Here is a 27,195-nt window from a genome sequence, read left to right as displayed (position 1 = left end):
CCACATTATCCACATGGTTGTAGATGGATATAGTCCTACATATGTTGTACACTCTCCCACCTGGTGATTATACCCTTGTTCTTTATTCATCACTCTAAGAAGGGATGTGTAAATTGTTTCTGCTCTCTGCTGCTATGGGCAGCATTGCAATGATGATCATTTTGCATGCCTTCTTGAATATTCTTTCCTAGAACAAGATACCCATAAGTGAAGTTGCTGGCACCTTCAATTTTCCTCCGTATTGTTCAGTTTCTCTTCAAAGAGGTGATAGTAATTCACAATTCCACCAGGGATGCGTGTACATTCCTGTTTTCCCACAAGTTCATTAGACAAGTAGGAAACTACTGTGTTACCTTGCATCTCCATGGAGGCCCGCATGGGTGAGCATTCCTCTGTTGCTCTTCCTTCGTGTCCAAGGCCATTATTTCCCTATTAGGTATTTAAGCTCTTTCCAGTTGATTCACAAGAGTCCTTTATATATTCTAGATACGAATCTTTGCTGTGTAGGTTGCAAATACCTTCTTTGGTTTGGTTTTCCAATTAATATTAAGGAAAGCCAGTGCTTATAGAAGAGTTCTGATGTTAATATTGGGTAACTTATAAAGATGTCTAGAAATAGTTCTTTTTTTTTTAAAGATTTTATTTATTTATTCATGAAAGACACAGAAAGAGAGACAGAGGGGAGCCCTGGATGGCTAAGCGGTTTAGTGCCTGACTTCGGCCCGGGGCATGGTCCTGGAGACCCGGGATCAAGTCTCATGTCAGGCTCCCTGCATGGAGCCTACTTCTCCCTCTGCCTGTGTCTCTGCCTCTCTCTCTGTCTATCATGAATAAATAAATAAAATCTTTTAAAAAAATAGGCTAGCTTTGCAGCCTCTGTGTGTGGTCAGGTAGATGGTTCTCCCTCTCCTTTCAAGGAAACTGAGGCTCAGAGTGGTCAAGAACACAAAGTAATGAGTGGAGATGGGATTTGAGAGTCTTCTGACCACCTGAATTCTATCATATTGAGTTGTACTCCATGAAATTGTCATTTCTGTAGTAGCGTTCTTAAGTTCCTATGGTTTTCTCTATACGATGCCATCTTACTCAGAATTAAGAGCCACTTAATATTTGTTAATCCACCTGTTAAAGAGAGAGAATGCAGAGACACAGGCAGAGGGAGAAGCAGGCTCCCTGCAGGGAACCCAATGCAGGACTCGATCCTGGGACCCTGGGATCACTACCTGAGCCAAAGGCAGATGCTAAACCACTGAGCCACCCAGGTGTCCCTAGAAATAGTTCTTTGGATAATTTCCTTCTTTTCAGGGCTGAGCATAAAGCTACTTAGGTTTACCTAAAATGTTATATTGTATATGTCCTCTTAAATATTTTCAAAAGATGTGACAGTCTTTAAAGTCCGTATCTTGGCATCGGTATGGGAATTGTTAAAATTGATTTATACAATAAAAAGCAGATTCTGTGCCTGCTAAGCCTGAGTTTGAAGGGTAGAATGCCAGTAGAATATCCTCAAGCAACTACTTATCTTAGAAATCATTTTATAAAACAAATCCTGGTCTTGGTGACATAATTTGTTCTCTGCCCAGAGTACCAGGGAGAGCTTCATGAGAAGTAAATGTATATCTGTGTACACATGTGTATATTTGTATATGTCTAGAGAGTATCTTTATTTTAATCTTACACTCCACTTGATAAATTAAAGTTTGAGGAAACTATGTTTTTATGGCACTAGTGTAACATATGCATCATGGAAAAGTAATTTAGTTATGTCTTAATTCTTCACTCATTTCCACTAAAATAAATACAGAACAGATTCAGAAAACTGATGCTGAGGACAGACCTAGTGAATCTGTGAGCCTGTGGCTGGAAGCCTAAAATATTATTTTGAATTAGGCTATTAACTCATTTGAGATAATTCTATCCAGATTTTGGTCTGTATTTATTCAACTGATTTATTGTCTGTTTTTCTCCCTCCCAAATGGGACTCATTATGTCTCTTTAAAGCAGTGTTTTCCATGTTTTCTACCATTTTTATTTTTCAGGGTACTTGATATCCTAATTATTGAGTTATGTATCATGTAGTCCTAATTATGAAACTTAGATTTACTGTGTTTCCATTTTAATGGGTAAGTTTGTATGTATGGACATACACACGTACACACTGTGTCAAAACGGCCTTTTTAAAAGATGGCGATCACACTTTAGTAGCTTTGCACCCCTTCAAACATCTCTGTGGATTTGTGGAGACTACTGACATGAAAATGGATTTCCCTGTAGGACTGGAAACACTAGAAACAACCAGAGCCCACTCAGTCATCTACCTGGTGCCTCTGTTCATCTGCCCTGGAAGAAGAACGAGGTGAACTGGGTGGTCTTTGTTTTACAAATATCAACATGGGAACTGAGCCTGGGCAGTCTCAGGTGGGGACCTTACCTCTGTAGCTGGTTGTGATCTTGAGAGAGCCACTTAATATTTGTTAATCCACCTGTTAAAGTGAGAACACTATCTTCTGTGATCAACTGTCCTAGCTCACGGTAAGCTAGAATAAGCACACAGTAAGTGCCAGCTGCTTGTTCATCCCAACTGTGCCTTGCTGAGTCCTAAGAATATCCTCATAAACAGAATCCTTCCTTAATTTTCTCACACTAGAAACCATCCCAAAGTAAGAAGACCTTATGTCCATCAGCTCTTGCCAGCTCCACTGAAAGCCAGGTACCCATGAACCCTCCAAGATGCCCCCAGATGGGGAGAAGATTATCTGCCATGAGTCAGGGCTTGATAACAGTCTCAAAGAAACTGTGATATCCTCACAGCCTCACCTGTGCCAGCAATTCTGGAAATCTGCCGAAGTGCCAGGGGAAAGATCATCCTAATAAACCATAACACATCCCAGGGAATCAGACCTTCCCATGAGTAATAACAGGTTACATTCCTACAGGGTCCAACAGTTGATAGAGGTTTTCATGTGCTTTATCGGCTTTCACAGCCTCTGTGTGTGGTGAGGTAGATGGTTCTCCCTCTCCTTTCAAGGAAACTGAGGCTCAGAGTGGTCAAGAACACAAAGTAATGAGTGGAGATGGGATTTGAGAGTCTTCTGACCACCTGAATTCCATCATATTGAGTTGTACTCCATGAAATTGTCATTTCTGTAGTAGTGTTGTTAAGTTCCTATGGTTTTCTCTATACGATGCCATCTTACTCAGAATTTAGTAGCATGTGGCACACAGTGTCACAAACTAGTCTAAGCAAAACTAGGAAATCAAATTGCTGGGGGCACTGAGAATCCTGCAGTGTGGCTGGCATCAGGTGGAGACCAACAGAGACTCAAACATAGAGACACATTTCGACCTCCACCTGGGCATTCCTTGGCATTACTGGGTAAGCCCACCTCAACTAGTACAAAGCTGACTACTGAATGCTCCAAGTTTCCCTGATCCTAACAACCAGAGGTTTCAGTGAATAGAGGGTTCCCCTCTTACGTTATGTTCCAGGAAATGCTAGTCTGAGCCTATGTCCAAGCCCAGGTCTGCCACCACGACACTGATGGAGTTTTGGGGGATGTATGATTGACAGCTCTATCGGTAATAGGAGGGAGCTTCCAAAGTTGAAGAGGAACTCAATTCCCAGAAGAAAGGGAACATACCCTTTCCCTTTCATGTTCAAGTACACATTCCTACCAAGAGTCTAACGTTCACTTCAATCCTGCACTGAGACTCCACTGAAATCCTGCACTGAGACTCCACAGTCTCCACTAAAAGCAGAACAAAAAGAGAGAAAGAGGGCCAATGATGAGAAAAGACAGAGAAAACTCATCAGAGACCAAGTTAAAAATGAACTCCAAAATGGCTAATTTAGTTAGCAACACAATAGCATTAATCACTTATAAAGTTGAAGAAATGTATTTCCTTGATGTTGACAATGTTCTTATCTAAAAAATAAGAAAAAAAGTGAAGTTTTATATGGAGTTTTTAAATATCAAAGGTTGGCTCAAGGACAAGGTTTACTCTTTCATCTATCAATTCCTTTCGATGTCATTTGAAAAGTAAATAATGTTCATCTACTAGACAGCCCACCTCCACTGCCCCAAATTTCAGTTGAACAGGAAAGAGAATTGATTTCAGGTCAGAAACAAGCAAGCTACTCACATCTACCCTACAAATTGTATTGGCAAGAGTAAATAAGAAAGAGCCCACTGTGCCTTCACCACACATTAGGGCCTATACGTGAAAAGCACTGTCTTGTGAAAGCAAGGCAAGCTATCAGTTCAATGAGTATATTTTATATTTAATATGCTTTATTTCCTTCATTTTTAAGTAAAAACTAAAATTAAATACTCCAATAGTTTCCTTCTACACCCCAATCAGCCCCTGGGCATCACTTGAGTGCATACAATGCTCCTGTAGACACTGAGGTGGCTGCATGACCCCACTTCGGGCTGGCCCAACACTTCGTAGTCCCTGCAGAAAACAATTATGCTCTTACTGTTTAAACAGCACACCAGTGACACAGCAGAAAAGCGAAGGAGAAAATTCAATTCTGAAAGGTTTACTGACTTTTTTCAAACTCATAGAACTGAATTACTCATAGGATATACAGAGAAGTCGTAGTTTCCAAGAATCATGGTCTTGTGCCTTAATGAATACCTTAAAAAATAACTCAGAAGTATTTTAACAGAACATTTTAACTGAATTTGCTATCTTCACCCCCAAACCTAAGTCATTTCTTTGATCAATGAGTAATTACATAGAGCAAATTTTTCATTTAAATGCCATGGCACCTGATCTTGCTAAAAATACACCAGAAAAATGAAGTCTCAAGCATGTCTTCTTTTCCATAAACCTTTCAAAGGATTCATATAGCATCCAATGCTCATTTTTTCTGCTCCATATTATTACTAAGATGAGCTCTTCATTTTACGTCTATACTGATAAAATTTTGACATAAACACATTTCATAGGGAAGAGATTGAAGAATTTCTGCCAGTAAGTAAAGAAAAATTTCCATTAGTAAATACAGATATCTCTCCATTTTCAAACATAAATGGAGTAAACTGTTGGTTATTAGACTTGAAATTATTTAATCAATTCCTATTTCTGTTAAAGAACAAACAAATTTTAAGGAGACGCAAGGATCTAACTGCTTGGATTCTTTTTCACACTGACTCCTGAAATCTCCAAGACATTTCCAATCACTTGCTTCACTTTCTAAAGACAAGTATAACTCATTGTCTTATATAAAAGGTAGTAATTTTTTTTTAACTTCCAAGTAATGCCCTTGAGAAATGGCATAGTCACAAATCATTAGCATTGCAGGACACTTTGCAGAATGGCTGCAAAGAGAATTCAAGGTCAGAAGAGAATTATGCATAACTCAGTTTGATTTCCAGTTGATCCAGAATCTCAGTAGTACTTAACACTAAAGTTTTACTAATTATTTAATTAGCATTAGGCAAGGGAAAAAAAGACATGACTCTGCTTTTGCTATGTTTTGTTTTGCCTGCTAAGAGACACAATTTTAATATAGTGAACACCAAAGATTTTAAAATATATTTGCAAGAGCTGTTTTCTTCTTTCCACAACTATACGTTTAATTTCAAGGAGAAGTTATACTTCCGGCATCTGCAATAACAGTGTTTGCTGTGTAAAAAGAACCAATGGAGAGTACATTTTAAGTTCTATTTCAGGGTTTAGTTACAAGTAAAGAAGGAGGGGAAGGCAAGAGCGGTAAAATTACAGAATGGTCATGAGTTCCAAGAGAAATCCATCATCCAGCTCTTGCTCCAGGATATCAGTTGATAGCATCAAAAGATAAAAGTCTCATTTGCCAATCACATCTCCTAAATAGGAAAACATTTTAAGTGCCAGGCAAAACCCAGTTTATAAATGTTCAGATGTGCTCCAGATTATGTCCTCAGGAAATCTAAGTTACGTGTTCTTCTAAGAGAAATCTTAAAAGGAATAATTATTGAAATGATATTACCCTGAGCTTTTCCAGACTGTTGCTGTACACACAAGATTCTCCTGTGGTCTCCCCCTCGACTGGCTGCTCCGTGCTCGCCCTACAGTTTCCTTTGCCCGACATCTAAGTCCCCTTAGTTACATGATGGCTTTCACTTGCTTTGCATGTCAAATTCATATTTGAATAGTCTTCTTATATTTCCCTATTTCTAAGCAAATAAGAGAGACCTGCATGGTGAGAGGACTGTTAATCATATTATATGAAGAACATGCAAATAGAAACAAGAGGGAAGTGGAACATTAGTTTTATCTTCAAATACCCGAAGGATTGCCAGGTGCATATGACGTTTTGTACACATCTTGTTAACTTCAGAGCATATCTAGGACCAAGCAAGTTTGAGCTCAGAAGAAGGACAAAGGCTTCCACAGTCCTGGTTGTCCACAAACAGAATGAGCTGTCTAGTAAAGAATTAAGTCAGGGTGTTTATTTATCTGGTAGAAGAATAATGCAGGGATATCTCAACTGGGAAGTTCATCAACCTGAATAATAGCTAAAGACTCTTTCAACTCCTAGAGAATCTGGCTTCCTTTGTCTTCTTCCAGTGACCTCATGCCATGTATCTGCCACCCAACTCTCCCCTTCAATCTACCCTCATCTGATAACCCGGTTTACATAACACTTTTTGCTCCTGTTCATTAATCACCAAATTGTCTCTGTTTCAGACTGTAATACCTTCCAAACTATATGATCATAAGCAAATTATTTAACTGCTCAGGCCTGCAATTTCCTATCTACCTCAAGGGGTGGTTGTGAGGGATAATTAGATCATTTATGTGCAGCATTTAGCACAACTCCTGGCACATAGTAATTACTAAATAATGTTTGCTATTATTAGCTATTATTATTGTACCCCAACTCCCAGCTCACTGTCTCCATGAGGCATGCATGCACTAATCAGACCCAGGTTTGGTTGATTCACTGAAGCAATTTCTCTCACTCTTAGGCATGCAGTTATTTCCAGCTGGTTCAAATTTGCTTAAAGACATTTGGATAGAGTAGTGGAATTGCCAGGGATCCTCACATAAGAATCCTACCTGAAAAAAAGCAAAAATCTACTAAACTTGGTGTCACTCGGCCTGGAAGTCTTCAGGGATACAAAATGTCCACTCGAAGCAGAGGGAACCTCAGGCTTTCTGTGGCTAGCCCAATCTCTGGACATGCCTTTAACTAGAAGTCAAATCAGCAAATGAGAGAAACACCCAGGGGACCCTCCCTTAAAAATAAAAGGAACAACAAACCCAAACTGAAGACTTAACAAAATAACTGTCCAGTAGGGGCGCTTGGGTGGATCAGTAGGTTAAGTGTCTGTATTGGAGCAGAAAACAGGCCTTGCTTGAAAAATTGGTAAAATTCTAATATGGTCTGTAATTGAGCTAATGGTATTAGATCCTCCTCCCTTCCCTGAGTCCAGTTGTGTAGTGTTGACATAGAGGATGCTAGAGAAGCTGGGCGAAGAATGTAGGGAACTCTGCATTGTCTCTATAAATTTTCTGTAAGTCTGAAATTGTTTTAAAATAAAAAGCATAAAAAGTATAATATAAACATTTTTAAAGGAAGAATATTTTATTTATTAATTTTTATGATTTTATTTATTTATTTGAGAGACCGAGAGAGAGAGCATAAGCAGGGGGAGAAGCAGAGGGACAGAAAGAAGCAGGCTCCCCACTGAGCAGGGAGCCCAACACAGGGCTGGATCCCAGGACCCGGAGATCATGATCTGAGATCAAGTCGAAGGCAGATGCTTAACCAACTGAACCACTCGGGTGCCCCTATCTTCTTTATTTTTTTTAAGATTTTATTTTTAAGTAATCTCTACAACCAACGTGGGGCTTGAATTCACAACCCCAAGACTAAGAGTTGCTTGCTCCACTGACAGAGCCACCAAGTTGCCCCTAAAGGAGGGATATGTTAAAGGGAGATATTATAAATACAAAATACTCTTTCCCTCATGCCCTTAAGCACTACACTGAAATGAAAAAAGAAGCAATAAAAATTATTAAGGCAATTGCCGTGGGCAGAATTGTGTTCTTCCAAAACTTCTGTGTTGGGAACTCTAAGCTCCAATGTGTCTGTACACAGAGATGGGGACTTCATGAGGTAATTAAGGTTAATGAGGTAGTAAGGGTGGGGCCCTGACCTGTTGGGATCATTGTCCTAAGAAGACTTGCCAGGGAGCTTGGTCTCTTTCTCTCTCTCTTTCTCTGCCATGTGAAGACACATTGTGAAGGCTGCAAGCCAGGAAGTGGGCTCTCATCAGACTCTACCCTGCCAGACCCTGACCCTAGACTTCTGGCCTCCAGAACTACAAGAATGTAAATTTCTACCATTTAAGCTGTCCAATCGGTGGTGTCTCATTATGGCGGCCTGAGCTGGCTAATAATATGTCAATGTATTTTGTATTCCTGCCATTACAAATTGCCACAAACTTGGGGCTTGACACAACACAAATGTCTCATCTTATACTTCTAGATGCCAGAGGTCCGATTTGAATCTTGCTGAGCTAAAATCAATGTGTCAGCAGGGCTGTATTTCTCCTGGGTACTTGTTTCCAGTTTCTAGAGATACCCTGACTTCCTTGGTCCTTGGTCCCTTCCTCCATCTCCAAAGCCAGACACAATGCATGTCTCTGGCCCTGCTTCCAGAACCCTCACATCCCTTTCTGACCGCAGCCAGAAAGTGTCTGCCCTTTCAAGGATTTGTGTGAGTCGATGCGCCCATGCTGAAAATCCAAGAGACTCTCCCGACATTAGTTCCATATCTGTAATTATGTCTGCAAAATCCCTTCTTTAATAGAGCAGCACACTCCCAGGTTCCAGGGCTCAGGGTGTCGACCATCTTTGGGTACCATTAGCTGTCTACCACAATCTCTGCTGATGTAAGAAAATTGACAAGGATTCGAACTCAGAACACTATCAGGAAAATAAAGAATAAATAAATAAAAATTTGGACCAAATCAAGAAAGTTATGGGGCACACATATGTAATTTTCCCAACACATGGACATAAAGCATGGACATGAAGACTAGGGATGCTGTGTACACACACTCTAGCTTGGCGGATGAGGAGGGAGAGAGGAAGGACAGAAAACACAAAACTCATTCCTTCATGTGCCACATGGGATGGGTGAAGATGTTGGTGAGATGAGGAGAGAGACCTGTGAAGTCTGGCAACTTGATGTTCCTTCTGAAGAAGCATCCCCCTCTGGAGAAGCTTTGCGGCCCTAGGTCAGAGACGACAATGAGAGGAAGAATTGGCCTTCATTTATGAAACTAAAAAGCAAGCTTACAAGTCAGTGTAAACCCACCTTTCTCACCCATCGACTCCAATTCTTATCATTTTGATTTACTGATATTGAAATCCTAATATCCTAAATTATTTGCTAAGGAACAACCAGTAATGGATGGGAATTATTTTTGATTTTACGAGAGCTTTTCCCTACTGTTCCATTTTTAACCAGGCTAAGGACCATAGTATATATAAAAGGGTGAGTAGACTGAATTGATTTGTCATGATTTTTTCATTTTTTAAAATGCTCTTCATATGGACTTTATTATCATGAAATCTGCTTTGCATTATTAAAACCAGCAGGGTAAGACATTGACAATCATAGGGGGGTGTAGTTTATTTTACATTATGGCTTAAAATGCCATCTTGGCCCTTTATCTTCAACATCCTTAAAAAGATGAGAGATTTTCTATAATATTGAAATTCTAAGTACTGTTACTATGTATTTTAAGTTTCTCCTCAGATAAATATGTCTAAAGAGATCATTTATACGTTTGAATAGCGAATCTTTCATGTTTAGAGATTTATGACTTCATGTTTAGGAATTTAACATGCCTAGAGATTTATAATGAAAATCATGAACCCTAGGTACTCTATTGTATCTGAATTGTTCAAACATTAAAACAAAATCTACAGGAAGTAATTTTTATGCTTTCTTTGTAATTTGGAATTCTTCTGTACCTGCTTCATTATCTACCTGTTCTGGGTGGGGCGGGGGGGGGGGAGGACTGTTTATGATAAAGAAGTTAAAGGAGTTTCTTTTTCTTCTCTCTTTTTTTTTTTTTTTTTTAAAGAAGTTTAAGGAGTTTCAAAGGCTTTTACCTGACATGACTCCTTGGACATTTTACTCATCTCTTCCACTGGGCAGTTATAATCATGTAGTCAAATTATGGCACACTTGCTTCAAGTGTGTTTGTTATTTTGATGACTTAAACTGGTCTCACTCTTCATCCAATGAAGAACAAGACCCCACAGGGTATTGGCTGTCATCCAAACATTGACAACATTGGAAAGGAAGGATGACATTAGCAGCTGGGAGTGTCGAGGGTGGGATGGGATGAGAAAAGAGTCAGAGGCTGATTTAAAGAGAGGTGCTCTTGAAAGTGGGGATCATCCTCAGGTGAGCACAGGTGAGCTGGGTCATCACAGGATCCGTGTCCCTGATCGAACAGGAAACACTAAAACCCTTCATGCTGTCCACTCGGTGTATGAAATTGAAGAGGAATAAAATCAATGCCTCTCACAGTATGTCACCCCCAATGTAGCTGAGCTGACCCTGTGGCCTCTTTATTTCATCGCAGCTCTTATTGGTGAAACATTGTTCTTTTCTGTCTACAAGTGTTTTATGTTATTTTTATTTTATTTTTTAAAAGATTTTATTTATTTATTCATGAAACACAGAGAGAGAGGCAGAGACACAGGTAGAGGGAGAAGAGGCTTACTGGGGGGAGCCTGATACGGGACTCAGTCCCAGGACCCCTGGATCACTACCTGTGAAAAAGGCAGATGATCAACTACTGAGCCACCTAGGCATCCCATCCCTCTACAAGTGTTTTATAGCAGTTTAGGGACATAACCATCTCTTGAGAGCATTTTGCACTTCAAGAAAATAGCAGTGAGGTCTGACCCATGCTGGGGTGCCTGAGGTCCAGGATAGATTGAGGTCAGAGTGCCTACGATTTCAGGTTTCTGGAGAGCAGTATCTAGAGGTGGAAAACTGTCCTTTTTCAGGGCAGCTGGGACATACTATGTCCAGAACCCCTGCTTCTCTTTCCCCTACTTATGCCCACACTCAACTCATCCCTGCAAGCAAGTCCAGCTCTAGCTTTTCTGGGTGTAGGAAAGTGGGAGGATCCATTTTCACTAGATCTTTCTTCTTCCTTCTCTGGGGACATTCAGTGGAATTGAGGATATGGAGGGAAGAGGGAAAAAAGTCTCAGAATGAATCCAATCAAAATGTCAGCTGTGAGGGTCTGCTTCAACAGTGTTTTTGGGATCTGAAGCAAGCAATGCAGACTTCAATGAGAAGGATTTGATCCTTCCCACAGAATATATGCCCAAAGAGGTGGCACATTGGCTTTGAGCTGCTGGCCAGGATGGTCAGAAAGGTAGACCCGGGCATGGTCAAGAAAGGTAGACATGGCCAAAATATCTGTGCCATAATCCAATTTTTTTTAAAGATTTATTTATTTGAGAATGAGAGAGAGAGATTGCACATGAGCAAGTGAGGAGAGGGAGAGAGAATCTCAAGCCGACTCCCCTCTGTGCATGGAGCCCTACATGGGGCTTGATCTCATGACCTGAGCTGAAATCAAGAGTAGGGCATCCAACTGACTAAGCCACCCAGGTGTCCCCAGAATTCTGCATTTCTAAAGAATGATCAGAACTACAGGAGTTAAATAAGCAAAAAGAGCCAGATCATTGAAAAAACAAAAACAAAAACAAAAACCCACAAGCCTAATCAATATATTATACAGGCATTAAGACCTAAATATTGTAACGCAGCCCTGAGTGCCCTGACTTGTCACCCCTGCTCCTGGGTTTTCAGGGAGTGGGGTGAAAGAGGAAAGTGAAACACAATTGAAATGTTCAATTTCACCCAACGGATTAAGTTTTCCTTCATCCATGTTCTTTCTAGTGGGTTCCTGCCCTCCTGCCCATGCTTCTTTCTCTTCTCTTTAGAGAAGTCATTGGTTATCACGCACATCATCAAATAATGGTTCTGCATAAAATAAACAGTTGCACGAGGAACCTGAGAGTTTTTTTTTCCAGATGTATGAATAATTTAAATCTCTTTTTTCCCTAATATCAATGGAACTGCTTTTAGTTTGTTTTTGTTTGTTTGTTTGTTTGCTTGTTTTTGGAATTCCAGAAACAACAACAACAACAAAAATCTTTCCTTTACCTTAGGCTCAAGAAGTTAGATCAACTATCCTGCAAACATTTAGGAAGTTAATTATAGAAATGACATTTCTATTGTTGAACTGTTGTGGAGCTCTTGGTGTCAAACCACACAGCAACTGCTTGCTTTACCCTGAGGCATTAAACTGCTGCGGGTAGGAGGGAGGGAGGAGGGAGGAGGGAGGAGGGAGGGGAGAGGGAGCCAGCAAGGAGGATGAAAAGAGAAGCAGATGTCTTCCTTGACCTTCTTCACCCTGTAGACAACAGCTCCTGAACTCATTCCTTAAGAAATCACTTAATTTCCAGAACGGCTCCTCAATCCCCAAACTTAGAAAGTGACTCTGCTGACGGTGGCCTGAGAAGAAGCCGACCCTCTTCGGGACTCCATCTGCCAGGCTGTGCTCTTCACGCCCTTTGCACTGAATTCCAGGAGGCTGTGGCCAACAGTGAAATATAAAGAGGAAACCTTGTTCTCTCCCAAATGTCATTCACTGCAAATGCTTTTTTTTTTTTTTGTCCTTAATGCTTTGAGCCCAAAGAGCCTAGTTTATAAAACCCTTTTATTGATACTCTTTAAATCATTATTCTTGAGATAGAAAAAAAAATCAACCACAATTGAGCCACCTCTCACCTTGCCCCTTTATTTTTCTATTTTGTTCTACAAGAGACTCCTGGCTTCTTCTCACATGGGTGCATTATGCCTGGGCATCATAAGACCTGGTTCCCACCTGTCCACAACACGTGTTGCTGGCCGAGGGCTATCTACAGCTGCCTACTCTGGGAAGGAAAGAGCTTTCGCCACACACAAAAATTAAATCTGTCCAGGTTGCCCACTTTAATCACTTGGTTAAATATAATGCAATGGATGACTATATATATATATATATATATATATTTTTTTTTTTTTTAAATCTCACTAGGGACAGAATGATGTTTAATTAGGCATTTAAAAGCCACTGTTAACTTATATAGACCTCATCACAAATGGTTTTGCAACCAGCTCCACGATCTGAAACACCAATTAGTTTCAATTCACACTTATTATCTGTCCCTCATTAAAGCATTTACTTCAGAATCTAAAATGCTTAGTATTCAAGAAGGTGTTGATGTTTTACTACTATCAGAAGAATATATATATTGTCCTCCTGAAAAGGCATCCTGCAAAATATCTGCCTCTGCATTTTCTTTTTTAATTATACAGGCATGCAGAGGGCTTCCCCTGAAAACGTCTCTTGTTGAGACTGATGCTCTTACTCTGAAATCCTATTTATTCCATTGAAGTCTTCGTGGGGGCCAGCCATTTCTCTCCTGAGGCAGCTGCTCCCAGGAGCATCAGCAGCTGCATCTGTCACAGACCTACAGAAGATTCCAGGGCCACGCCACCCTGACCACTTCATGATGCATGGCCTGTCTGCATGCCCTTGTCTCAAATGGCTTGGACAGCTCGCTGCTCACTCAAAAGCCCAGCTTTCAGGCAACAGAACACATAACTAGGAAGTCTATCAGTCAGGTTTTTCCAGAGATAGACGGTTAGATGGTTAGATTTTTAGGAACTGGCCCACATGATTGTGGGGGCTGGCCAGTCCAAAATCCACAGATGGGGTCATCAGGCTAGAAATGCAGGGAAGAGTAAGCTAGAAATACAGGGAGGAGTAAATGTTGTAGTTTTGAGTACAAGTTCCACAGGGCAGTGGGCTGGGCATTGAGGTGGGTCTTTATGTTACAGTCTTGAGAAGAATTCTTTCTCTAGGAATCCTCAATCTTTGCTCCTGGGGTCTTCAACTACATCTAAGGAGGCCATCCACACTGCAGAGGGTAATCTGCTTTACCCAAAGTCAGATTTACCTGTTCATCACATCCAAAACATAACCTTATGGCCATGTGTAGGCTGGTGTTCGACCAAACAACTGTAGCCTAGCCAAGTCGATGCATAAAATTAACCTTCATGAAAAGAGACTGCAACCTAGAACCTGACAGCTCTGTCACCTAATGACTCCAAGACCTTCCTTGGGTTTCAGTTTCCTTATCTGTAACATGTTTCAGTGAGAATGAATAAACCAATCAGAATAAATGCATCTTATGGTTAACTCAAGGATGAGGAGCATTTGGTTAATAAAGTTGGATTTCCTCTCACTGATGTGTCACCAATAATGTACTAAAGGGTCATAAGTCATTCTTCGAGGCATCCAAATTTGAATGCAGATGATCATCAAACTAGTCATATTCTATCGTATTCAAACAAACACTGTATGACAGTAGGGTCCAGGCGGATTCCAGTTGACTCTATTTTGGGGGCAGCTTCAGTCTTGAGGGTCTCTGTGGGAATAGACTGAACTCACTAAGTTAAGGGAACCATTCAAAAATCCAGCCAGATTGCTTTGTGCCATGGAGATAAAGTATTAAAGTTCAATGGAAGGATGACTGCATAGTGTGAAGGATATGATAGTAGAAGTTATATGTCCTAATTGTGTGACACTGAATCAGTTACTTGACCTCTCTTCACCTCAATTTCTTGTCTGGAAGATAGGAAAGTTGGAAAAATGACTTTGATATTCCCTCCAATTTCAAATCGGAATATATTAGAATTCATGTTCTCTTCCCGAATGGTTTACTTTCATTAAGGAGAATCTGATGTTGGTTAATTCAAATGTTTTAAACTCTTAAATGGATTAGGCATAAAAGTAACCTGAAACTTCACATCTAAAAGATTTTATTTTCCTGGGCTCTAGGTCACATGGTGTAATAACTATTTATATTAACTACTGCAATGAAGTCAGTTAATAGTTCCATTTTTATATTATCTCTTCAAACTTTTTATTCTCAAAAGATCTTATGACTAAATCTTCCTTTAGCCAGTTTGTTTGCAGCTATTTCTCTTTGGCAGTATCTAAGTTGATATTTATTAGATCTGTTCTTCCTCCAATTTAATATTCTTCTGTGGATACTCTACTTTTAGGGATTAATGGTCCATATTATTACACCTTTTTGATGAGTTTCGATTTTTCTTACTATTTGTAACTGTTTGGTCTTGGCTTCTAAACTACAAGGTGCATCAGAAGATAATGTTTGAAATAGGGATATTTTGATATTTTCAGGAATGACATTCAATAGTAAAGCCATATTTTCTAAAAAGAACAGAAAATATGTGGTAAGTGAATAAGCAAATGAATGAACAAAGGGAATGAGGAAATACTCCAACAACTTCACTTCTTCTCATTCGTTGGCAGTGTGCCCCATTGTGAGTACTATGGGGCATGTACCGTATACTAAAATGAGGCTTAAAAGATGAGAGAAAATATGTACAAGAAAAGAAGAAAAAACATCCAAGTGTTAGCTACAAATCCATAGATCCAGCCCTACCTTCACATTTCTCTTATTCCATCCACCATTCATTCAACGAATATCACTGGAGCACCTGCTGTGTGTCTGGCACTCTGTCAGCCACTGAGAACATGAGCAAAGTAGGAAGGATACCCACCTTCAGAGAATTTATAACTCCTCACCTCTCTGCTAAAACTGTACAGTAGGGCCAGAAAATAAAGATGATGCCTTTGTGACAAACGAAGAAATCGGGAAGGTTTTTGTTTGTTTGTTCGTTTCAGTAGAGTTGTTTATTTCAGTAGAGTTGTTGGGTATTTGGTCATGTTGGTGTGAGTATATACCTCACTCATTAGGTCACCAGTTTTGCCTTTGAAATAAAGAATTTAAAACACGTGTACTCATGGAAGATACTTAGGCACTCACCAACACCCAGCCAAAACTGATCATCAGTGGGTAGGAATCTTTCTGGGCATGATTATTAGTTGTGACTTCAGGAGACTCAAGAGAACAGGTGTCCTTTTGGGCCTGTGGCAATGTCAGCTGGTGATCAGCCTGGGTGGGTGGCAGCTTCATGCTGCATACAGGTTTGTACTGGACCCCTACAAGTGTGTAGTCTTGGAGGTCTGGGGCATTCTATCTGGTGGATTTGACATATAGACATATTCACTTACCAGCTGGTCTGTTGATACCACTTTTCTCCTTCTGTCATGTATATTGGTACCAAAAATAATTTTTTAAAGATTTTTTATTTATTTATTTTGAGAATGAGAAAAGGGGTGGAACAAATGTAGAGAGAGAAGCAGATTCCCCAACTGAGCAGGGAGCCTGATGCAGGACTCGATCCCGGGACCCCAGGATGATGACCTGAGCCAAAGGCAGATGCTTCACCAACTGAGCCACCCGGGCACCCCAGTACCAACACTAATTTTAAGAACAAACTAATTGATTCAAAAAAAGGCATGAAATTCAAAGTAGTCGATTGAAACAGGTATTGAGCGCATGAATAAAAGATTTCATAGGAAATGTGGTTGGAACTACTGGCTAGAGCCAGGCTTGGGGTTTTCAATGATCTAAAACTATTTTCACTGCTTCGCAATCATTGACGCAGCCCCTGCCAACGTAGTGTAAGACTCTCGAGGACACAAAGATCGGTAGAGCTAGGGCCCCTACCTCCCAGCAGGGCCTCCAACACCAGTCAGACGTGGTTTAGCACGTGGAGATGACCTGTGTGAGCATTCAAGCCTGTTGCATGCCAGACAAACAGCAGTTTTACAATTACGATGGCATCACTTTTCAACATTTCTCCATCCGAAAATGTAACTATGTTTATGACGAACGTTCATTAATATGCTCAGCACACAATATTCATACTCTGTTACTAATGCTGTTTCCTATGTGAAAATTGGCAACCCACAATTGGTATTAATCAGAACTTGAAATGGACCGCACGCCCTCCCAAGCAGTTTTAATAACAAAAGGGCACTACGTTTGGAGGAGACACTTATCATAAAAGTTATATTACATGGAAGATTTTCCACCAAGAGGATTTCCAAGCATATAATTTGCGGGCTTCTGCCCTCCCCTCCTCAGTTCTGAAATGTGGCTTGTTGTCTGGATGATGATTTTATGCAGAGGAATCCTGCACCATCACCCAGCCCGGCCTATAAATGCAGATCATTTACTTCTGTCATGCCCGAAACCCTCTTCTCCTGATTACATCCAGGAGATGTAATCCATTACAGCCAGACGAGATGCCTGCCCATCCTCCTCTCAGGGACAGTTCTAGAAAAAAAAAATGATTTTGAAGACTCTTGATAAACCTCCTCAAAATTCCACTTACAGTTCTAGATAACAGGTACTTCCTTTTGCAGGCTGCAAATTCATTGAAAGTCTTCACCCCCAACCCAGTCTCTCTTCCTCACTTCCATTCACAATCTGGCTGGACTGTAAGTAAGATTCGAAGCTGCGCAGATCTTACTGACCAGAGGGTAGTCCTGTGTGAAGCCGAGTTTACATTTCATTTGCTATTGTTCGAAAACATTTTTCGTAGTCTATGTTCTTATTCAATTTTCCTGTCAACTATTAACTCCTTCACAGATAGCTATGGAAGTAGCTTTCCTGATATTAAGGAACATACCAACTTCCAGAAAGATTAATACTAATGCATCTGCACATTAATTCAACTGTTCTCAGCTCCTTTCTTGTCATTAGCAAAATAGAATAGAATAAGCGAAAAAACAGATTGCTAATCATTGAAATGATAGTAACTCAACAGGTAGCAAATTATGTCTGCAGACAGTCTCATTTATATATTTATTTAGTAGGACATTTGTTTAATCTGTTTCAAAAAGGATTTCAGGTGGCTTCAGTAATTTATTTTTTATTTTTTATCTTTTAGATTTTATTTATTAATTAATGACAGAGAGAGAGAGAGGGGGGCAGAGACACAGGCAGAGGGAGAAGCAGGCTCCATGCAGGGAGCCTGACATGGGACTCGATCCCGGGTCTCCAGGATCACACCCTGGGCTGAAGGTAGCGCTAAACCGCTGAGCCACCCGGGCTGCCCAGTTTCAGTAATTTTTAAGGTATATTCAGTTGGTTGAAAGGAATTTTTAACGGATAACTTATATGATGGTTGGGTAGAAAAATTGGACAAATTACATTCAAGGCACTTAGAGCAAATTGCACATCTTACACAGTAGAAACAACAGCCTGGCTGGACAGGAGTCAACGGACTCTAGAAATGGTTTGAGTTCTTTCAGACTTCCGTAATTACTTTCAATTGTGTAGTTTTCCTGATACTTGAGATTTCTTAAGTAAGTTTCCAAAATGGTTAGCGTCACATAACACTGAGCCAGTGCGTTCACTGGCCAAGGAATGTAGCTCTCCGGTGATGCTCACCACCCCTCTTTTGCCCCCAGCCCCAGCCCCGAAGCTCTAGAATCACAGAAAAATATTTCCTTCTCACTTGGTGCTTATTTGGAAACAAGCATTCAGTGACCTCAAAACCAGGTGCTCACTTTTGTCAAGCTTCTTCAACCCTTCGTGACATAGGCCATTGCTATGCCTCTCATCATATTCATTAAAGAACAAATAAACAAACAAGCCTTAAAAAAAAAAAAAAAAACAACAGAAGTGAGATGCCTTGTATACACTGAGGCAATTTATATGGTCTGAGTGAAAAAAATAAATAATAAACCACTGACTTCCTGTCTTCCGTTCTCTTTACCAATCAATACATCTAGTTCTCTTTCAAATATATTAACGAGGAATAGACAAGGAGGCACGATTCTTTTTAAAGGCTTAGAAAATTCAAACAATCCTTTCCCGTAGCAATTTCATTCTTCTTTCTTACACATTTTGCAGGCAAATAGCATAAATATGCTTGAGATTTATTTCCTCCCCATTTCCAAATCGATGTGCTAAAAATTATAAAAAGGCAGAATTTGCCTGAGAAGCTCCGAGACTCGTCTTTTGACGCCAGTTTTTCCTCTTCCTTGACATTCTATCCCTCTTCGGGTTTCGAAAACAGTACCCTCATTAAACCTAATGTTGGGATTGTCTATATCACTTCCACTATCACATAGACTTCTATGATACAAATGGACATCATTGTGCTATCTCTCACAAGGGTATTTACTTTAAGAATAAAAGGCCTTATTAGCGGTTAATGCAACCATGTTGCATTAGAGACACGGCCAAGTATTGTCCTAGATGGCCCTGCTGATTTGCAGAGCAGCATATGCCCAGAGTTCCTTCTACTGTTGATAAGAGCATCCAACATGTGGAAAGTGATGGTGAGCAGTGGACAGACCAAATGAGGATGAAAAAGAGATGAGTGGAAACTATAGCTGTCTCCAAGTTACTGCTCTAGGAGGGGAGTGAGCAAAACAAATACACAAATAATTGCAGTATGAGGCACAATAATCCAGGCATCAGTAAAAATACAAAATAATTCAAGAGAAGGAAAGTCCCATTTATTGTGTGCCTGCTAAACACCAAGCACTATGCATCTATTTTCACAGACAATCTTAAGGTACCATTTCAGAGAGGTATAATTCAGCCTAATATACTTCCCCAGATTATGTAGCAAATACGCATTAAAGCCAGAAACCAAGCCATGATTCTCGGGTTGCAGAGCCCCTGCCCTTCCCATGGGAAGGGAAGAGGGGGGGCACGTCTGGATGAGATAGAAAACATCATAGAGTAACCGGCACTTGACGGCTTTGGTGAACAAACAGGATTTCAACAGGCGGTGTTTCGAATCGAGAGGAAAGTCCAGGCAAAGGCAGGGGCATGAACCATAGTGCAGAGATGGTCAGTGAACAACCATTCTGCCTGAGTTTTAGGCGATGCCGAACAGTGTAGCCGAGCAGGATCCCAGTCCACACTGCCTGGGTGCTGTTCCCACCAAATCGCTGTGCCACAAGGCCTGAAATTTGGGTTCAGTATTAAGTGCTGCCTTGACGTCTGATAAGGTCAGGAGGGCTTCAAGGGACCTATCCACACATTCTCTTCCCCGTGCTGCTCCTGCAGATAAGAGCCCCCAGCCAAACATCACTTCTTACCGTGGAGATTGGGCCCAGTGCCAGCTTGTCCCTGGGCACTGGGTTCCAGTTTCCTGGCTGCCCACGGAATGACTCAACAAGCCAGCCACACCCTCCCCCAGGAACCACAGGGCACCCCACCCTCTCGTTACTACACACACTCGCGCGGTCCTGCAAGGCAAGCCATGTCCCCAACACCCGAGCTGTGCGAGTAAGTGACAGACAAACTCCTGTGTGTCCCATCTGTCCAGCATCAACTGTCACGGGCTGGGCCATCCCCATGACTGGAGGGCAGAAATGCCTCCTTCACCAATAGAGTAGACAGGTGACAGGTCACATTTCAGCGGTGTGACCCAGGAAGCTACTCCATGTCACTGTGCTTCAGTGTCCTTACTGTGAACATGCAGATGAGAATCCTACTTGCTTCTTTCTTTTATATTTTATTTATTTGAGAGAAAGAGACAGAGAGCAAGGGGAGGGGCAGGGGGAGAGGGAGAGGCACACTCTCCGCTGAGCAGGGAGCCCAACAGGGGGCTCAATCCCAGGACCCCGGGATCACGATGTGAGCTGAAACCAAGAGTCAGATGCTCAACAGACTGAGCCACCGAGGGGCCCCGATGCGACCTGTTTCTTGAGGCTGCTGTGAGGGTAAAGCAATATCTGGCATAGACTAAGCCCCTTCGAAGTGTGGTGGCTTTTCATCAAGGGCTTCTCACATGTCAGTCACTGCTTCAGCATGTTATATGTTTTAACATATTTAATCCTCATCCATAAACCTGTGAAGCAGATACAGTTATCATCATTATATTTTATCATCAATGAGGAAATTGAAATCAAGAGTAGGTATTACCCATGTGGTGCCTCAGTGGCTCAGTTGGTTAAGCCTTCAACTCTTGATGTTGGCTCAGGTCATGATGTCGGGGTCAGGAGATCCAACCCTGTGTTGGGCTGTACACTGGGTGTAGAGCCTGCTTGAGATTCCCTCTCTCCCTCTCTCCCTCTCCACCTCACTTGCATGGGTGCACTCTCAGTCTCTTTCTCTCTCTTTCAAAAAGAAAAAGGAAAAAAGAAAAAAAAATACTTTAAGAGTAGGGATTACCCAGCTGCTACGTGGTTAAGCCATAACAGAGATTCGGGCAGCTGATTCTAGAGCCGTCACCTGGCAGGGGAGGGCTGACGGATCCCCAGCTACCCCCCTCCCCCGGCCAATATTAGAGACAAGAGTTCCTTGTTACAGCACTTGGCAGATTGAACAAAAATTCTTCTCTAATTCGCTGCTACTGTCATTAGAATGTTTGCTCCCTAAAGGGCAAAGACAATGTTGTCTGCTGGGGAATCTCCAGTCGAGTTCCTAAAACAGTGCTCAGTCCCCGGCAGATGCCTGGTCAGGGGCTCCTCACATCCCTGCTTGGCTTTTGCCCTCCACGTCATCGGACTCTGCGGACAGCGCTGCCCTTTGGAGAAACCAGTCCAGGTCTCCAGGGTTCTGGATTTCTCCTTCTCGTTCTCATTCAGGGCCTGTCTATCCGTCTCCGAGATGTAGAATTTCTCAGAGCTCTGTTCCTATGTCCTTCTTGCTATGTCGTCTGTGCATTCTTCTTCGGGAAGCTCACAGCGACAGTTTAGAGACTCCCTTCTGTCTGCAGTTGACCTGAAAGTCTATATCTTCAACTCCCCTCTCTTTCTCAAGTCTCACACTCACATTTCTGATGTTCACCCCCCATCCAGCCCCACAGATTGTAAGATTAACCTCCTCGTCGACTGCACCCCACCCGCCCTCCTGTTCTCCTGTGGTCCCTGTATTTGTAAATGCTGTGGGTTTTTTTTTTTTTTTTTTTTTTTTTCTAGCACTCAGGCTTGAACTACACCAGGCCCGGAGCAGCAGGCTCCCCCCGTAGATGTGCTGCCCACAGTGTTTTCGACACCAGGGCTCTCCTATTCTGACATCTGCCACAACCCCAACGCAGATCTCCACGGCCTCCGGCTTATGACTGCCACTAACCGGCTTCCCTCCTCCGGTTCTTCTCTGCTTCTTTCCACCTCCACACTGCTGCCTGCTCATTAATAAGCCAAAATCTTAGCTGTGAACATCTATGGAGGAGTTTGGGAGCCAAGATGAGACTTATGATGTAAGTTTGCAGCGGGATCAGGAGGCAGAAGAACAAAGGCCAACGTGCACAGGTGACGTTTCCAGAAAGGAAACGTCTTACAGTGAAATCACAAAAAGTGATGGCTCTGTACTTTAGGGGTCAGAGATGGGGTGTTTTGTTTATGAGAACAGAGATTTGAGCTCACTCTTCATTTATAGATTAGTCCATCATTAGCAGACAAAAGAAGCAGCTTGAAAGAGGAAGCAGAGGTGTTACATAGTGGTAAGTTGAGGCAAGCTGTGGGAGGGATGAGATTGTGGGCACAGGCAAGTGACTTGCCTCTGGGAAGAAAAGCCATGCCCTCCACTCTCTTTCAGTGGCTTTCAGGTTGAGAGGGGGGCCAGCCAAGGTTGAGGAATTCAGAGATAGAGGGAGAGCCATCTGAAAATAGAACTCTAGGAATGCCTGGGTGGCTCAGCAGGTGAGCGTTTGCCTTCAGTTCAGGGCTTGACCCCAGGGTCCTGGGATCAAGGCCCACATGGGGCTTCCTGCAGGAAGCTTGCTTCTCCCTCTGCCTATATCTCTACGTCTCTGTGTCTCTTATAAATAAATTTTAAAAAAAATGAAAATAGAACTCGAGGGAAGTGAATGGACAAACAAGTTGGTACAGACACCAGAGGAACCCAACGGATGTAAACACCAGCATCAGCCTGCTGTGATGCCACTTCCCAAGTTTTCAGCTCAACGTGGTGGGCTCAGTGTCACAGCCTACATCAGTCCCAGTAACTTCATTCCAACACTCACTGCCACCATCCAGCGGGGTTATGCTCAGCCCTGGATTACTAACCTCGGCTCCTGCCAGAACTTTCATGGGAAAAGACTTGGTGAAAAAGGAAAACCATGACATGAATTGTTTTTGACGTAAACAAGCAGTGCGCCACTTCCCACATATTAGGGAAACAGTTGGATTCTACATCAGGGTCTGGGGACTTCAAACAATGCTACCAGGAAGCTAATGGGACGGGGACACGGAAATTACTCTGACTCCGCACTCCATAAAATAAAGAAATAATTAAAGTGCAATTTATCACTGGAGAAACAATGGGGGCTGAGCTGATAAAATACCCAAAGAAACGATGTGAACCATGTGCTATGGGCTGGAATGGAGTAGTCATTCTTGTGCCGGAGTTGAATGCTCTTCTCTAGAACTGCAGAGGCAATCTAAAATTAGGGGGGAAATGTCATGTTATAGGGCACTTCTGACTGTAACTCAACCACCATGTGTGTAGGTGTTAGGCTTTCGAGCAAAGAACATGCGTTGCCACATTTGACAAGACCACTTGATGTTTTTCCCCGTACCTTTATCAAGCCTGTGTACGTGGAGGTCGAGGGAGTTAAATAACAGAGCCTTCCCTGGAGGTAGATTTTTTTTATTTTAAAATTCTGTAAAATGAACTATTTTTTTTTCTAACAGATGATTAACATTTCACCAAGTCTGGTTGTCTGCTCTGTGGGGAGCAGCTGACTCACTGAACCACAGTGCTATCTCCCCTCCTAGGGTCTCCCTGTCTCCGAGGGGGGTTCTGTGCAAGACTTGGGAGCCCCGGGTCTCTCCATCCCCTCCCCTCCTTGTGAGATGCCTGGTGCCCTCCTATTCTCCTCCACTCCCAACAGAGCCACCCTCGAGGCCACTTATTTATGCCAAGGCATGCCAGAGAAGGTCATCGGCCACCGAGCAAAACCACTTTTAACATGCCAGATGCACTTGCACCTCCAGATGATCGCCATGCCCTGCCCGGGAGCCTCCTGAAAGGCCCTGGCTCCCAGGCCCTCGCTGCCACTGCTCGGAACTTGGAACCACCATCAAAGAGCGTGTCGCATTTGTTCCAAGGGCTTCGTGGCAGTAGCACTTCCTCTTCAGAGAGCGAGTTTGATTTCTGGAAATAACTGGAAGTTATTCTGAACCTGGCCCACTGAAAAAGTTGGGTAATGGTCCTTTTTTGGCCCAAGATGATTTCACAGAAATTCCTCGCGAGTGAAAGCACTTCGGGATCAAGGAGCCAAGCAGGCAGGAGGGCCCGGCGGGCTCCGTGCAACCGTGGTTCTCCCGCACCTGTCCTGGCAGCAGCTGGAAGTCAGATGAGAACTGCAGCGGCATCAGTCATTTGGGAACAGGCAGGGGCCCCCATTCCTTGATGAATAGATGCCCGGTGACATTCTGGTTTGGAGGCCAGAGAAGTTTTGTAATGCTGGCCACTGGCCCCCCTCCATGCCACACACTCTCATGGCCCCCCCTGCCTTTTTTCTCCAGCCACACCCTTCAGCTTTCCAAGAGCTCTACGCCCTCAGGGCAGGTGCCCCTAGGTTAAAGAAAGCTTCATCTCAGAGAAATTCCCATTCTTCTCATCACCTTTAGATACTTGCTTGCAGCCCAAGACCCCACATCAAATGCAGAGAACCAGATCACACCCCACATCTCCTGCTTTTGAAGAGGCTGGAGGCGGGGTATGCAAATCAAAGTGGAGCAGACCTGCCTTCCATGGGGTTTTCAAAGCCCTAGCAGGCCTCAGAATCACCTGGGAGTTTACTCAGGTGAGTTTACTGATGGGGTGGCCGAGCCCACTCCTACAGTTTCTGGTTCAGTAGCAAGGCCCTGAAACTAATTTGAATCCTTCTCCTGCCAGCTCCCCCACAAACTCTCACTTTGGGGTGAATTTCCTAACTTCTTTCAGTGGCCCGCACATCTGCAGGTGTTGGTTCCAGCACGGGCAGAAGTGGTCCAACATTTCCTTGCCCTTCCCCTCAGTTTCCAGGACTGCCAACACACAGGATGACTTCTGGTGGGCAGCCCTGATCCACCAGAGCTGAATTCAGACCCGCAAATGTCTCCCTCAAAGCCTGGCTGATGACTCAACCGTGGGAGAAGAAATCTCCAGGCCCTAGGTGTTGAGGAAACAGATCAACCATGTCTTGACTTCTCATGTAGCCAGATGCACTCTCTTTGGTGTTTATGTTTATATTCTTCGTGCTGGACTTTGAGGCTTTGTTTGTAGGTTATATTTTAAATAACATATTTCATCGCTGGCCACCACTGTTCTTAAAATAACCGGCAAAAATGTTAAAGCAATGGTTTCAACTTGAGCTCTAAGTCCCAGATACTAGTAGTGATGGCTGGAGTCCTGTGTTGAGAAAGATGTTGAGGCTGACACAAGCTGCAGCATCAAAGTGCAATGATTGGTTAATGATGTCTGCCATGGAAGGGCATATAGGAAGTGGCAACATGCTCTTGCCATCCTTGGTTTTCCAGCATACATGTTGCTGAATTTTTTACAGGGATTTATATCTGAAGCTAAGGGTTGCACCCACACAAACATCAGGAAATGTGACCATCCTAGATTCCCTAAAATCTTAAAAATATATATGAGTGCCTTCAGCTCTGCTCTATATAGAAACATGCCGGCCAAGGTACATTCTGGAAGGAAACACCCACTCCTAAGGGAGAGAAAGTACTCTTGCTCTTCTTCTTAACATTTAAGGAAGTTTACTGAGTTCACCTTAAAACAAGGTAAATCTAGAGCAGTCTCTCTGTCAACTGGAGATTTTTTATCATTAGAATTTAAGAGAAAGGGGATATTGCTGCCTTTTAGTGGGCAGAGGGCAGAGATGCTACAAAAAAACAGAAAACAAAAAAAAAACCAAACAACCCTACAGTTCACCAGACGCTCTACAGCAAAGAACTATTAGACCCAGACGTAAATATTTCATTTTTTTATTTAAAGATTTTTATTTATTTATTCATGAGAAACACACACAGAGAGAGAGGCACAGACAGAGGCAGAGGGAGAAGCAGGCTCCATGCGGAGCCTGTCGTGGGACTCGATCCCAGGTCCCCAGGATCACGCCCTGGGCTGAAGGCGGCGCTAAACCGCTGAGCCACCCGGGCTGCCCCCCAGATGTAAATAGCGCTGATTCTCTGAGTGCCTGGTTCAACCAATAATATACCCTTAGTTTATGAATCCCTGAATGGAGAATGTAATTCTTCCAATAAGAGGAAAATGAACCCAATTCTTGTTTTTGACCGAGGGAAAGCGCTATCTATATGCAGTCTTCATCAACCTAAAGGAAACTATATTTATAAACTCCTACCGCCCTGGTGTTTCTGCAAACCAGACATATGGCTTATACCTTTTTACATGAGCACACTACCTGTGGCCACAGCAAATTTGTTCAGGAGACGTGGCTGGGAGGGTAACTTGCCATTCCTCTCACCACTAAGAAGGGTCAGACTAAACAAAGCATTCCTTGTGCCCCCCTGTTTACTTGCAGTAAATGATAATTATAGTTTTTCCCATCTTTTAAGATCAGAATATTTAAAGGACTTGTGATTCCCACACCTATACAAATGGTGTGCTTAAAATGCTACAATCTTAAAAAAATAAATATTTAAGCCCCAGTTCATTTAAGATATCAGGAAAAAAAAAAAAGTTCTGGGTTTTTCTTTTTCTTTCCTGATCAAATAAGGCTCAAAATCAGCTACAACACTAGATTTTGAAAAACCCTTTAAACTGTAGCGTTTTATTGTAATGAGTCTGTGGCTTTGCAAGGCAAGCTGAAAAGTTAGGACAATCAACTGGCTCCCAGAGGGGAAAGTGTAGTTGTATAAGCACTGGTTTGGGGGATGCATATTCTGTAGAATCAAAGATTCCAATCGTAGCTGGGTTTTCTCAACCCTAAATTCTTCTAAGATGCATAATTGGATATTACGCAGTTAACTGAGAAGGACCTTTGGAGAAAACAAAAACCAAAGTTCTTTTAGATCTTCACGAACATGAGAAGCTAAGCTTTCAACTCTCGCCAGATGCCATTACCATGAATTTCTTCCAATATATTGTTTAGTCATAAAGCTTTATCCTTGATATTACATGTGGTCCTGGAAGTTCAAAATTATAAACCAAGACTCCAGGACTTGCAATCCCAGAGACAGGCTGTGACCAACACACGGCATGTGCTATCTATATGTTTTAAAAAGCTACTGA

General features: G+C 42.3%; 1 protein-coding gene across 2 annotated transcripts in view; it reads right to left on the bottom strand.

Moving 5' to 3' along the window:
- Window positions 1-7,918: 7,918 nt before the first annotated feature.
- The window catches only part of LOC111091708, an 82,817-nt gene continuing 63,540 nt past the window's right edge, over window positions 7,919-27,195 (bottom strand). For both annotated transcript variants that reach the window (XR_005376575.1, XM_038570021.1), the window contains one exon: window positions 7,919-9,235. Coding sequence is in view for 1 of the 2 variants with exons in the window: in XM_038570021.1 (XP_038425949.1) it covers window positions 8,929-9,235 (307 nt within the window). In the remaining variant the exon portion in view is untranslated. The remainder of the gene's footprint in view (window positions 9,236-27,195) is intronic.

The sequence above is a fragment of the Canis lupus genome, chromosome 22 (assembly GCF_011100685.1).
Source record: "Canis lupus familiaris isolate Mischka breed German Shepherd chromosome 22, alternate assembly UU_Cfam_GSD_1.0, whole genome shotgun sequence".
Taxonomy (NCBI): Eukaryota; Metazoa; Chordata; class Mammalia; order Carnivora; family Canidae; genus Canis; species Canis lupus.
This window is presented reverse-complemented; position numbering and strand designations above follow the sequence as displayed.